This window comes from Molothrus aeneus, chromosome 2, assembly GCF_037042795.1.
Source record: "Molothrus aeneus isolate 106 chromosome 2, BPBGC_Maene_1.0, whole genome shotgun sequence".
In the NCBI taxonomy this organism is placed as follows: domain Eukaryota; kingdom Metazoa; phylum Chordata; class Aves; order Passeriformes; family Icteridae; genus Molothrus; species Molothrus aeneus.
In genome coordinates, this window is record NC_089647.1 from 4,602,016 (window position 1) to 4,616,222 (window position 14,207).

The following is a 14,207-nucleotide window of genomic DNA, read 5'->3' on the forward strand; positions in this document are numbered from 1 at the left end:
AAACCAGGTGACATGCAAGGATACAATAAAGCAAAGCAAAATGTAGCACTCTTGCCTCTAGATGGAGGACCTCTACATGGTCCCCACATAGAAAAGTCCACATATTTTCTGGCACAGGAAAAATTGCAGTACATGAAATTAATAACTGAATATTTTGAACAGGCAACCTTGGAAGAGTCACCTTGGAAATATTTCCTACTGCTTTAGATGAAGGTACTAGACATACTAAGCATGATCTACATCAAAGCAAACACTCCCAGAAAAGCCCCTCCTCATCAGAAGCAAAATACAGTTTGACACAGTCGATGTAATCTGTGCTTTTACCATGGATTAACAGCAGAGAATAGCCTAAATAACAGCACTCTGACATCCAAATGATATACTCAAAATAATACTTTAAAATTACACAAACACCACATAAAAGACTACAAATACATATTGATTGCTCAGGTACAGCCAGCACATTCCTGAAAATCTCTGTGAATGCAATTTGGACATCCCTTTCACCACACAGCCAACATTTCCAAATTAGAAATGCTGAATGCTGCCTACAGCCCAGTACTTTGCATTAGTCTAGAGCAAAGCACTGTGTGTTAAGGTTGAATAACACCCCACTAACAGCAGCCTCACTACCAGAGGACAGATTGACAATAGATTCCCACACACCTGCAGGTGAATAAAAGAATACCTGAGATTTTCCTTTGAACCAGTTTCAAGAAATGAATCACACTTTATCAAACATGAAGTTATAAAGATCCTGACAACTGTTTAAATAAATAAATTTTCAAAGCAGGATAAAGCACCGTGCAAAACCCAATTACTGTCCTGGGTCAATCTATAGAGCAAAATGAAGACTAAAACAAACACACAGAATTCTGCAGAACAGCTGTATCTGTCTCCATGTTAAACACACACTGGCAAGCCATAAAAACTAGTCAGCTTCTCTCCACATAAAGGCAGCCTACAACAGCCTATTGGTTCAGCAAATTCAAACAGTGGCACTCCCTTAGTCCATATAAACCAATCTGCTAGGAAAATTGCAATTATGTGACAAAACGTGTGGAATGTTCCATACAATAAAACGGCAGTTCAGAGCTCTTAAAAGAGGGCATAAAAGCTTCAGTACTTCAATTATACCACAATAACTGTGCAACCTCAGACCTCAAACATTCAAGGTCATCCAATTAGGTACAGTATTTTAAAGTTTAACTTGGTGCAGAGGAAGGGAAAGAAATTAGGACATTTGTTTTCATACATCAAGTGCGAACAGATAAAAAAACTACAAAAAAATGCCCCTTATACTTCTCTTCACCTAGGGATGCCCCATTTTGCTTCAGCCTGCATCTGAAGTTCAGCTTTGATTCCCTAAACACAGCAGCAGCAGAACAGAGGGATAGTATTAGAAGTCTGAATATCATCTGACAAACAGGTCACTGAAATAACTTTTTTTGTAAAAAAAGAAAACCTCACAAGCCATATATGCTTAGTAAGTACAACCAACTTTCTTCCTAGTTAATCTGTAAGAGTGCTTTTAGCTAGACAAGTGACAGTTTTGGAACCTTGGCAGACATTGGGCCAATACAATCCTTTCCTAAAAAACTTAATTTTTTTCTTGCCTTTTAATGTGGTCTCTCTATTAAGGTTAAAACAACAATAACAAAGCAAACAAACAAAAAACCTACTCAAAACGACACCACAACATTTAGGCATTCTCAAGTCGCCAAAAATGTGTTTTGTAGTTCTCCCAAAGAGGTCTCACCCTATTTTGACATGTTCTGCACCCTAATGCAATGAAGTGAATGCCACAATTAGGACTTTTTCCCATTCACGCTCGTTAACCAGGTTGTGTACCCAGATTTATGTTCCAATAAATGACTCTCCATCATTCACAGAAAGGGAGAACATGGAACACACCAGGGCAGCTGAGTCTTCTCTGTTTGAAATGTCTCTTCTCTTACCTGATGAAGGTGCCCAAGGAAGGCCTGGGCCTGGGCTGTAGAGATTGCTCCTCCGACAGGCACAGGCTGCTTTTGAAAGTCCAGGCCGTTTGTTTGCGTGCCTGGAGAAGAAGAGATATTGAAAACTATTAATTACTGCTTTTAGTAAGTGGAATAACAATCAATACCCAACTTTCCTGCTATTCTCTCAGCATTATACAGTAAAAAACTGTATAATATAAAAACTGTTACTCTGAGAGTAACAAGAATTGCATTTTTTTTAGTGGAAGGGGGGGAAGCAGAATCAAGGCTTCAGTAATAGAGCATTTGTCAGCTGAACAAAATCAACATCATATTTTCTTTAGCTTCCATCATCTATTTGTGTACCCTGAAGATATTTAAAAGATGTGCAGATGCAGCACTTAAGGACATAGTTTAAAGGGGGACTTGGCCCAACAGTTGGGCTTGATGATCTTAAAGGTCTCCTGCAACCTAAAGAATTCTGTGACCTGTGTTTCTATGTACACTACTATCCCATCACTCTCTACACAGTTTGAGAACCAAGTGGGTGCTTGCTGCTATGATTAAACTCTGTTTCCATTCTCCATGCACCCCTTATCCAATAGCTGAAGACTAACTTCAAATTCAGGAAGTGCCAACAGCAAGGCTCATATAAAAGCCACCTCTCCTAAAGGACAGGTAAAATAACACTTGATGAAAACAGAAGTCCCATCTATATACAGCAGTTATGGGCCACAGTTTTACTCTTTCCAGAAATTACTCCTCTACATTTTTGTTAAAGTTTGATAAGAGGCCTTGGCTTGCTTCTGCTTCTTCACTTACTCTCAAGTAACTAAAACCTGGTCATTTTCCTACATTTTTGCAATCTTTTCCCAAACTGCTCAGAAGACATGAAAACCTCCCAATTATCACAAAATAATTTGGGTGTGAGAAGAAAAATAAAAAAACAAGTGGTTTTTTTGGTTTCTTTTTTTGTTACTACCCACAGAAAGGGAGATTCCAAGTGTGTTGAGCTGCAGGGAATTTCTAGAACAGATGATGCAATCTTTAAAATTGCGTGACTGAAATGAAGCTAAACCAGCTTTAGGCTTGCATGTTTATTCATCACGACAATCAGATTTTGTTCAGTGCCCACAGGCAGGCGTGCATAGTAACTCCCACTTCAAAATTCCTTCCATCATCTACTTTCTTTGCCATAAAAACCCAGGTTATCTACTGAGCAAAAGAGTCACTGTTGTTGAGCAACAACAGGTGGTTGCTATTCCTTGCAAATATCTGCAAAAGCAAGCAGGCATAAAATGTGATTAGTAAAATAGACTGTCCAATACCTCACGCTGATATTTTGACCTGCAAACAGCTTACACAGGTCACGTTTCCAAAGACTGTTTGAGTCACTCCACTGTTCTATTAAACACTTACATAATATCAAACTTTCTACCATCCATGTAAAGTATACCTAAGGTGGCCCTTTGATGCATCTTTGGTGGGGGTTCTTGTGGGAAGATTTGGTTGACTCCCAAGTTTTCAATTCTATGCTTTGGGCCAAGGTTTACGAACTTAAGAGACATACTTGCAGCCAAAGACCCACAGATGTGTTAAAAATATTACAATTTTAAACTGCATCAAATTATTTTGCTTAATTAGTCTAAAATTCCAATTCAAAGCGAATACAGGGACTCTCACTGGTCTGAATTGCTCCTGAAGGAATGCAACTTGGTTGCCTTTCTCCAAAGAATGGTATATAAGGAGGTCTGCTGGAAAGAACCAGAAGAATCTCATCTATCTTCATTCTTTCCAGTAAACTTCAGAATTCTCTCCATGCAGAAATACAAAGGGAATGAAACAATAGTTGGCTAAATATATAAAAATAATTCCTGACAAATAGCTACCAAAAGTCAAAGGAAACAACCTACCAACTCCTCATTTAATCAAAGGTTTTGAATTACTTTTCAATGGTCAGGGAGTGAAAAAAAAATACAGATAAGAAAACCTACTGGAGGGCAAATACTCCTCATTCCAATAGGAAATTTGTGGGGGTTAAAAAAATTATCTATTTTCTGAGAGAACCAGCTGCAGGCCTCAACTTGGGTAAATAGGTGAAGCTGTTCTAGTTAACTATCTTCCAAAAAGAGCCTCAAAAATCATGATACCATGTTAAAAGAGCGCTACTGTGCAAGCGTGCAGAAGAAATGCTCCAGTTAGCAGTTCTGCTCACTCTTAATATGGATATCTGAAAAAAGCCTCCTGGGTGATAGTTTAGAACAAAGCAAGCTCCAAGAATGAGCTTAAAATCTTCATGGCTCCCAACAAACAACTTAGGCATTGAGAAAACAACATTTTCTTTAAATTCAGTCTTGAAAGACATCAACTCCCTCTCCCCAGGCCTCCCAAAACCAAACTCAGGGTGAAAAAATCCACATCACACCTGCTTACTCTCTGTTCTACTACTTGCATCTTAAACTCTCTTTGGTGTCTGGAAGCACAATGTCTCTTCCCCTCTGGATGCAGCCTTAATTTTGGAAGGAATGCTACCCTGGCTGCTTGTATTTTTCACAGGATGCCCATGTCTTTTGAAGAGGAGCAAGGAAAATGAAGTGAGTCCAGCATATGAGAGGCCTTGTTTTTAAGGTGCACAGAAGGATGTGGCACCACTCCCATGGAACCCAAGAAATCTGATAAGGAGCTGGAAAATGGAGCTGTCAGAAGCAGGTCAGCGTATTGTAAGGACAGAAAGGACCAGAATGCCACTTTTGTTCAAGGTAAGAGTTAAATACAAAACCCTGTGATGATTAACAGACATGTCAGATACAATCACATGTATCATAGTTTCAAAAGTCCAGGGTATTAATCTATTTTCCATCTTCATCCCAACTTCAATAACTGCTAGAGCTCACTAACACCAAAAACAGCTCCAAAAGAGTAGGAACTCTCCATGTTCCATCTCTCCTTTCTTCTTGGTTCCAGCTCCATCTTGGACAGCTCCCTGTCCTGCCCCTTCTGGTAGTTCACCAGAAGTTTGTTTTAGTCTGGGTGCTCCACCCCCAGCCAGCTATGGGATGCAATTTCACCCTTACAGTTGAGATCCAGTGTGACCCAAGCACGTTTAAATTCTGGTATAAATTCAGCCATGTGCTCAGCAACTTCACAGAGTTGGTTTGGATGAAGACTAAGACAGTGCTACTCCAGGGAAAGGAATAGAACTGTAGATACTGAACTTTTGGATTATTAAATGGATTATTTTATGGCATTTTGGAATTGTACCTGCAGAGGGCAAAGGCATGACAAAGCACAGCAGGCAAGGTAACATTGCACCTGCACTCAGGAGAACAACTTACTCTCAAAATTCCAGATTATAATCATCAGACTTCAGCCTGAGCTTGTAAACTGCATTAGAAAGGAATAAGAGTGAGGAACTCCAGAGATCAGGGGAGATGTGGAATAAGATGCAAGAAAGAACTCGGGAAGGGAAGGCAGCCAAGGAGAAGGATGATTTCAAAACCAGCTGGAGTGGGTATCTGCACTGAGCTCTGGGAGACATCTCCCAGCACCACCACCATGTTTTCCCAGGTCACCTCTCTCCCCCCACCTCTGCTGAAAGACAGAGATACCCCCAATACTCAGAAATTGTTGTTTCCCTATCCACATTTCCTAATACCAAGTTTAGCATTGATAATTGCCTGATTTTAGCAGTTGAAGAATAGTTTATGGTCTCTCTCCTACAGACCTCCTTCTTATGGAAACTGGAAAAATCAATCTTTGGAAATGAAGCAATGCAAACAAGTATCCTTAGATCCTTCCAAATACTACACTTACAATAATTATTACTTTGCTGCTATGTCAACAAATGTCATAATAGTACATAACAGCTTCTACAGCCATTATAACCTTGGCTTTCACAGTTCTGCATTCTCTTACAAGAGAAGATGCATTAAACAAACAAAAAGGTTGAGATGTTTTGGAAAATTTTATGCTGCCTATAAAAAGGAGATCAAAAGGGTTTTGCTGTAAGGTAAGATATTTTTCCTACTTCTCCTTTCTCCAGCAGATACTATGTAGACTGTCTGCCCACAACTGAAGCCTGGAAAAGATTTCTCTAACTGTGCAATACTGATGACCAGTTGGTCAATACATATTCTTAAGAAATCAGCCATCCAACAGCTCCTGTACTCATATGTTTTGGTTGTTGTTTTTAATTGGTCTGAAAGATGGGTTCGTTTTTCAGATGCTTAAAAGGGAAGTCAAGTTAGCACAAAAAAATTAAAGTCATAGCATATTTCAGGCACTGTATTGTGACCAATATAATTAGGGGACCTTATGATGTTTCTTAAATAGTCAGAGCTCAAAATAAAAAACCCAAGTTTGTTAACTTCCATGAAACTTAGCTGATAGTTCAGAGAACTACTGATGTTGTCATCTTTAACCAGTGGTAACTGTTATTTTGTTTTCCTGAGAACACCAGCTCTGCCAAATGTAAATTCATGCTCCACAGTAATTTCTCTTAACATTTTCAAGTTGCATTATCTCACTACAGTTTAAAACAGGAATGACCCAAACAAGCATCCACTGAAGTTTAAAAGATAGACTATTAGTGTTTACACAGCAGACTCAAGTGATTTACAAATGTCACTGGAAAGCAGACAGTTAGAGAAAGTTACAAAAATAAGAACTCCGAGTGTTTATAAAAATCATCATCAGGCATTATCTGGGGAGCACAAGCACTGACAGAAAATCAATGGCACTTCCAGTTCCTCAGCATCCGAGCTGAAAGCTGACTGCTTTTCACTCAAGTATGCACTGAGCCCAGAACCATAATCTAAGTACCCCGATCAGAAGCCTAAAATTACATTCTTTGAGTATTCCTTTCAGAGCCTAACATCTGCCAAGTTGACTAATACAACTGATGCTTGAGCTCCCAAAGAACATCACAAATGCCATCAATCACTATCTCCAGGGGTTTAGGAGCACTGTGTTTTAAAACAAAGCAATGACTGCAGAACAGAGAGTCCTCAAAAAATCTAGATTACTTTAGCTCATGTAATTTAAAAATCAGGATACAAAACTGGAAGGAAAGACTGGAAACATTTAAACCAAAGCAGCAAAATTCCAAAAGTTTTAAACACCAGTCAGAGTCAAACTTTTTAATAACTATTTTTAACATAATGTTAAAATTTTAACATAATGTTAGAGTATAAAAAAAATATAGTCATTGTATCCCCTTTTAACATGAAAGGACTTACACATGCAGCTTTGCAATCCATCCATTTTATGTCATGACCCCCACCTTCACACTGATGAAATATTTGCCTAAGAGAGCAGAGTTCTGCTGAAGCAAATGCAATGCTCCTGTGATAATTGACTGATTACCTTTGAATAAAACAAATCCTCCTCCTTACCAGCTCACTTGAGGTGAAACTGCTAAAGTTGCACTAAAAGAAGTGTGTTGGGAATGCGCTCTGGAGAAAGCACATGCAGGGAACTGTGGCCACACAGGGGAGGAAATCTGAATTTTTTCAGAATTTTACACACAACCTCCAGCTATAAGGAGTCCACAGGGATATTTAAAACCATTGTTCCCTTGATGCTCTTTATGATCATGAAATATTTACGGGCCTTATGTTTTTGAAATAATATTTTATATAAACTTATACCCTTAAATACATAATAAAACACTTTTGTGCAGAAAAAAATTGATACCACTCCCATTAAAATACAATGACAATTATGAAATCTGAGATGCCAGCAACAAAACACACAGTAATAAGCAGGCAGAATTCCTTTTCACTGAACCCATATATTGGCAGAAATAATCCAACCTCTCAGGAAAAGAAAATTAAATAATGTTAACTTCATCACAACTCCAGAGTTTAAAATAAAACTCTTATTATCAAACCATGAAGAAGAAAACTTGTTTTCCTCATACAAGGTAACCAGACTTCTCTCAAAGCAACAAGTTCCCTCTCATCAGAATTTTCTCTTCCCAAACGCTATTCTGAGCTGAGAAAAGATTCTGAGCTAGGTTAAACTACTTACTTTCCATTCAGAACTGTCATTTCTCTTACACTCAGAATGAGCATTATATTACCTCCAGAAAGGAATTAAAGCTTGAGCTAGCATGGTTAAGTTATAGTGGCTCAATGAGCTTCTTCAATGGCTTAGAATTTGGTCACATCTTAAGAGTGGCCCTGACACAAAATCTGTTCTTCCCCACCAAATTTCAAGGTTCTGTTCTAACACGCTAAGAAATTACAGAAGAGCTGACTAAAATTTAAAAAAAAAATTGATATATTATGCTTTCTCCATTTGACTTGTTCTTGAGAACTGTTGTGACAGCTTGAATGAAATCTAAAATGGAAACAGGATCAGGCAGTGGCCCACATCTGCCAGGGAAAATTTCAACCCAAAAATAAACGATGAAGTTAGAAGTGCCAAAGGTATGCTCTGCCAGGAAAAAATGAGACTATTTATGGAGAGCTAGTGCCACCAGAGCTTTGGTAGTATCAGAAACATTACAGATTAAAAAAATGGGGAAGGGAAATTTTATATAAAAAGTGTAAATGGTGATCCAATAAAGTAGGTATGGATAATGCCCTGTATGCAGTAGGGTTAATGACAAAAGTATTCCCAGGAATCTGAAATCAAAGGTGTAGCTTTTTATTTGTTTGGCTTTGTGGGTTTTTAAAATCCCACTAAATAGGTAAAGAAATTTTGCTTTTAATATCCATTCAATTCCACCAGAATATATCTGCACCAATTGATCATTTCCTACCTGTGTTCCCGTCCCCACTCTCCATCGATGGTTTACTGGTTTCTGACGGATTGTTCATTCTTGAGTCTGCATTAAAACAGAAAGAAAGATAAAACAATACAGCAAAAAATCTCCAAATCTGTTCATACCTTTTTGTTCAAGGGAAGTACAAAACAGTAGAAATTTGCTATGTACTTTACCCTAATTCAGATTTATAACACAAAAAAGAACAACCAAAATCAGAACACAATACTGAATCTTCCAGATAAATATTATTTCAAAATTTTCTATGACATTATTCCCATATGTGAAAACATGGTATTAAGGGAATAAAAGACAGCGTGCTGGAGGGCAGTGATAGGTAGGAACTTAATTTTCAATACAATGAAAGTCATAGAAGAAAAAAAAGGAGGGGGGGAAGAAGGAACAATGATTACAACAAGATTCAAAAACATTAAGTCTGACTATCATGGCCTACATTATTCTTGTGTTTGCTCCCCCTGCCCCACCCCAACAAAAGAAAGGAAATTCAGTCATTATAATTAAATGGATGCCATTTTCCTAATACTGCATTTCTATTTTACTGGAATGTCACTGACATTAAGTTATTTTATATTTCCTATATATTCAGGCAAAACCATACAAATATAAAATAATTCCTTTTCTTTCTCCCTCTGGATGAATGTATTGAAAAGTCTGTTCCTGGTTTCAAAGCCTGCCAGCTGAATACAGTGCAATGCAGAGGGCCTCTCCAGATGGCAGACAGAGAATATAGTTTCCTTATATAGGAATCTATACAGATGTTCTGTGTACAGCATCAGCTTTCCAGCTTATTACCTCCTCATTCCTTGCCACCGACCCCAGTGTGCCACATTATCACAAACCAAAATTACAAAAAGAATCTCAAGACAGAACAGCTCATAAAATGAAGTGTAAACAAATCCTTGAGCACACTCTTCCATTCCCATAATGAGCTAAAAGCAAGTTCAATGAGCTTAAAATGAACCCTTTACTCCAGGATATTCTCTCGCTAGGTGCTTAAAAGGTTACCTCTGTCATGTACTTTCATCAAAGCAGTGATTTCCAAAATACCAATAGGCTGAAGAAGAACACAGGAGCAGCATTAACTGTGCTGCATCTTTCCCCCAGACAGTTCCAAGAATGCCCAGAATGCTTGGCAGTCCATGAAAGATGGAAATGAGAAGATGGACTACTGCCATGTGCCATCACCTGCTACTACCAGTGCACAGGAAAGACAGGGACCTGTTGGAGTGAGTTCAGAGGCCACCAAGATGATCTGAGGGCTGCAGCACCTCAGCCATGGGGAAAGGTTCAGTTGGGGTTGTGGAGCCTGGAGAAGACTCCATGAAGGCTTTACATCAGCCCCCCAGTACCTAAAGAAGCCTGCAAGAGAGCTGGAGAGGGAATTTTTAGAAGGGCGTGTAGTGACACGGGAGAATGGCTTTAAACTGAAAGAGGGCAAGTTTGGACTGGATATTCGTAAGAAATTCTTACTGTGAGGGTGGTGAGACACTGGAACAGGTTGCCCAGAGATGTGGTGGATGCCCCATCCACAAAGTTTTTAAGGCCAGTTTGGATGGGGTTCTGAGCAACCTGATCTAGAGCAAAGTATCCCTGCCCATGGCAGGGGGGTTGGATGGAGGGTTGAAACTGGATAATCTTTAAGGTCCCTCCCAAACCAAACCATTCAATGATTCTGTGATCAATATTTTTAAAACTAATATAATTTTCCACATGAACAACTGTGGCAGTTGAACCCAAAAGAGCCTTGAAAATCCAGAGGACTCTTAACAACCACAAAACTTCCCCTGACAGGGCAGTACAACCTCTCCAGAGCCTCAACTCTTCTCAGAAAGTTCCTATGCCTATTCTTAAACCTTTCAAATGTTCAGCCACATGTAAAAGAGGTCTGGACTATCAGTGTTACCCTTAGTATAAAGGTAGATGTATTAAACTGCTTCTTGAAAGGGGGAGGGAATGAGGAGAAACTTTGCAGCTGAGTGCTGTTGGCCCACACTTCAACAAGTTTTGCCCCATTTTTTACAACCTCTGCTTAGCACATTCAAGCTACAAATTCAGAGTCTTAAAAAACAAGAGTTCCGCTAAGGTTGCATGCACAGAACCTATTGCTTCCAGGCTCCTTATTTTGTCATTTTCCACATCTGGATAGCATGATTCACACTCTAGAAACATAACATGGGTTCCACTGACTATACAGAAATGTCTGCTTTTGACTTGGCCCTCTTTGCTGAGAGATCTATGTTTCTATCTAGACTTTGTATAGATCTTAAATTGAGTTTATTGTTGTGGCAACAGCACATTTGTTTAGAGTGATTATAGGCAACATGCATTTGATAAGCAGTGTTACTTCATTCCTTTACACACAGATGGCTACTGAAATTTCACTTTAGAGAACACCAAATGGGAGTCCTTTGCTTTGGACATAAATATGAAGAGTCCTTATCCAACAGGAAAATGAGCTAAGAGTTCTTACAAGTCAAATACATTTGGTTGTGGAAACCAGGCTAACTCATGAGGCTACTGGACGTAGGATGTAATTTTTAAGCCCAGAGCAGAAGAATAGCTTGAACTCAAGATACAACTGACCACAAAAGGGAAGAGCACAGGTTGAGAAAGTTGCCTCTCAGAAACATGGAATCCATTTGCTGAACCACTTCAGAAAATTCATGCTAGAAAAACAAGAGAGGCCCTCCTGTTGCTAGTTTGTAGCAGGAATCGAAATATTAGAGCCAAGGTGCAGGCTACTAATGGTAGAATAAGCAAAACAAACTAAACCCAGAGTGGGGACACAGCTGTCCTGTGCACAGAACTCAAGCAGGGCAGTCACTGTTCTGTCCCATGAGGAAGCTCACACAAGAAGCCTTCCTACATGATGAGCAAGTTTGCTCAGTCACACAAAGTTATGCTTTATGCTTTCCAAAAAGCAAGCCAGGACACGTTTTTCTGCAAGGCTATGCTGCAAAATACATCCTTCTAGAACAGGTTTTATACTACTAGTCATACAGAAAGTTTACTTAACTACCAAAAGCCTGTCTAAATGAAGAATATTTTATTGTAAAGATCCATCCTTAACAAAGACCTCAAACATTGCTATTGAAAAAAGCAGCAAGTTGGAAGAAGAAACATCTTTCTGGTAGTGCTCAGGTTCAAGCAAAGGATAGTATCCATTATTTCACCAGCTGACTATTTCTTGTTCAATCTGTGGGCCTTCTGCATGTAAAGCATCAAGAACAATGCAGCTATTTCCATTGCAAATGGTATGACATCCATCTGAAGCACAAAACTGCTACCAGCAAAACAGGCTCGTATCCGCGGGATACTCAACTACCGATTCATTCTGCGTCGAATAAAAAGGCTGCTTGGTTTATATGTGCTCGTGCAATTTCTGCTTCAAACTTAAAAGAATAAACAAATGAAGTGGGCTAAAAAAACCCCAAGCCTTAATGCCTTCACTTTTTTTTCTTCCTTTAGATCTTCCTTGGGTTTTAAATCAAGGCCCTGGGCTACAACTTCTGCCAACATTATCTAAAAACAAACTCCCCAGAAGGAAGGATCGAAAGCAGCAGGTGCATGATTGAAATCAAACTCGCAGGAGTGAATACATTCCATGCTGCTCCTCTGCTAGCAGGGCTGAGGTGTCGCCGGGCAGTGCTGTGCCAGCCTTTCACACACCCTCAGGAACATTTCCAAAGGCATTCAGGAGAAAGAAGCAGTGGACACCGGACCAACCTGAAGTGTTATAAAGACTGAACACAGCTGGCAAAGCAAAGAAAATCTTAACATGGTATATAACATTAACTGTTTCCTTTCACCCATTAAAGCGGAACTGCCTAATATTCCATTTGCATCAGCAACAATGATTCATTTATGTGCATGGGAAAAACAAAGTTTAATGGGAGTGAAAAAATGACAAGAATTATTTAGAAATTAATTTTCAAAAACCACATCATATTCAGAAACAAACATACTCAAATGTCTGCTTTAAAATTTACCATTCAAAAAATATTCTTTTACTTAGAGATATAAGTTCTTACATGAACTTATATGATGGAATGAAAGGAATAATAATAAAATATATATATATACACATATATATATACATTGAGCTTCACGGGGAAAAGCCTTGAAAATAAATAAAGCCTATTGTAAAACTGAGATGATCCATTACTATAAATAACTTTAAAAGACACGAAGAAGGAATTATGGCATGTCTGCTCTGCAGTCCTGATGGAATCTCAGTGCAGGAAATATATTATCCCAGTAACCTTAAGCACAGCTTGCAACGGTATCAATGGCAACCACTGTGCACTCCCCCTTATTTTCTATTACACATGAAGAACCTTGCTATATTAAAAACAGACAGACATAACATACATTCTGTTGTGGAATGGCTCAATACAGTTACTAAATTCCTTCAACACTCAGGCTCCCTCTTATTCATTTTAATGCTTTAAAATGCATAACACACAGATATGCAAGTCAAGCCCAGTGTTTGTTAGAAGGCAAATGCTTCTCAGACTGAAATCCTAAAAGCAAAAGGTCTGTATTAATATCACCTAAGTCTGTGCAAAAGAAACAAATTCTCCTGGAGCCAGGGAAAAGAGGGAAAACAAACAAACGAACGAACAAACCAACCAAAGCATGTATTTCCCTGGTACAGATCGAGCTATCCATCTAGCAGGCAGCTATTTGCTGCCGATTCACTGGTGAGCTTCAGCCCCACAAATACCTTCTGCATATGTGATTAAGCCTCTATGCATAGTCAATCTCCCAGCCTCGGTGTCCATAAGAAAGAGCTGAGCTGGTACCCACCTAGAACGTAGTCGCTGCAGTCCAGCATTGCTGTGGTATCCTCTACAGGTTCAGATAGTCCAAGGAACGGGAGAATGGCAATTTCTATCAAATCTACACTACTGCTCTGACTGAACATGAAAGGGAGTGGGGAGGTGGGGGGAGAAATACAACTTCAGTTACACCATAGCAATCTTCAACTGAACAGGGAAACTTCAGTTGCTGTGTGGAGTTTTAGTCTCTCCTACTAGCTGTGTCTGACATTGTCAAGGCGACTGAAGCGTGAAAAGTTCCCCTTTTTGTAATAAAATAGAAACAAAGATTGCAGCTGGCAGTTTCCATAATGAAGCTTAATCAGTATGCGCCTGATTAGGGCCTTATGCAAATCTCCTCTCGTTAGCACAGCAGCCAGCACTTTGAAGTCCATGAACAATTCATTTGCAGAGTACACTGAAAGCGCTCCCTGCATAATTTAAATCACGGTATAAATATTTATCAGCTCATTTGCATATTAATTGGCAGTGCATGAAGGGAAAAATTATCTCCCGAGTGCCAGCATAATAATTAGGGAACAAAATGAATTTTCTTCCAATAGCTTGGCTTCTCAGCCCTAACTCAAGCACAGTACCACAGGGGATCAGGGAGGGGAAGAGACAGAGTTCTGTTCAAAT

At 39.1% G+C, this 14,207-nt stretch overlaps 1 protein-coding gene across 5 annotated transcripts in view; it reads right to left on the reverse strand.

Annotated features, from left to right (window-relative positions):
* The window catches only part of POU2F1 (POU class 2 homeobox 1), a 46,873-nt gene extending 33,150 nt beyond the window's left edge, over window positions 1-13,723 (reverse strand). For all 5 annotated transcript variants that reach the window (XM_066571897.1, XM_066571896.1, XM_066571895.1 and 2 more), the window contains exons 1-3: window positions 13,558-13,723; window positions 8,725-8,790; window positions 1,959-2,059 (exon numbers count right to left, since the gene is read on the reverse strand). In XM_066571897.1, coding sequence (XP_066427994.1) covers window positions 1,959-2,059; window positions 8,725-8,790; window positions 13,558-13,675 — 285 coding nt within the window. In that variant the 5' untranslated portion in view covers window positions 13,676-13,723. The remainder of the gene's footprint in view (window positions 1-1,958; window positions 2,060-8,724; window positions 8,791-13,557) is intronic.
* Between the last annotated feature and the right edge of the window lie 484 nt (window positions 13,724-14,207).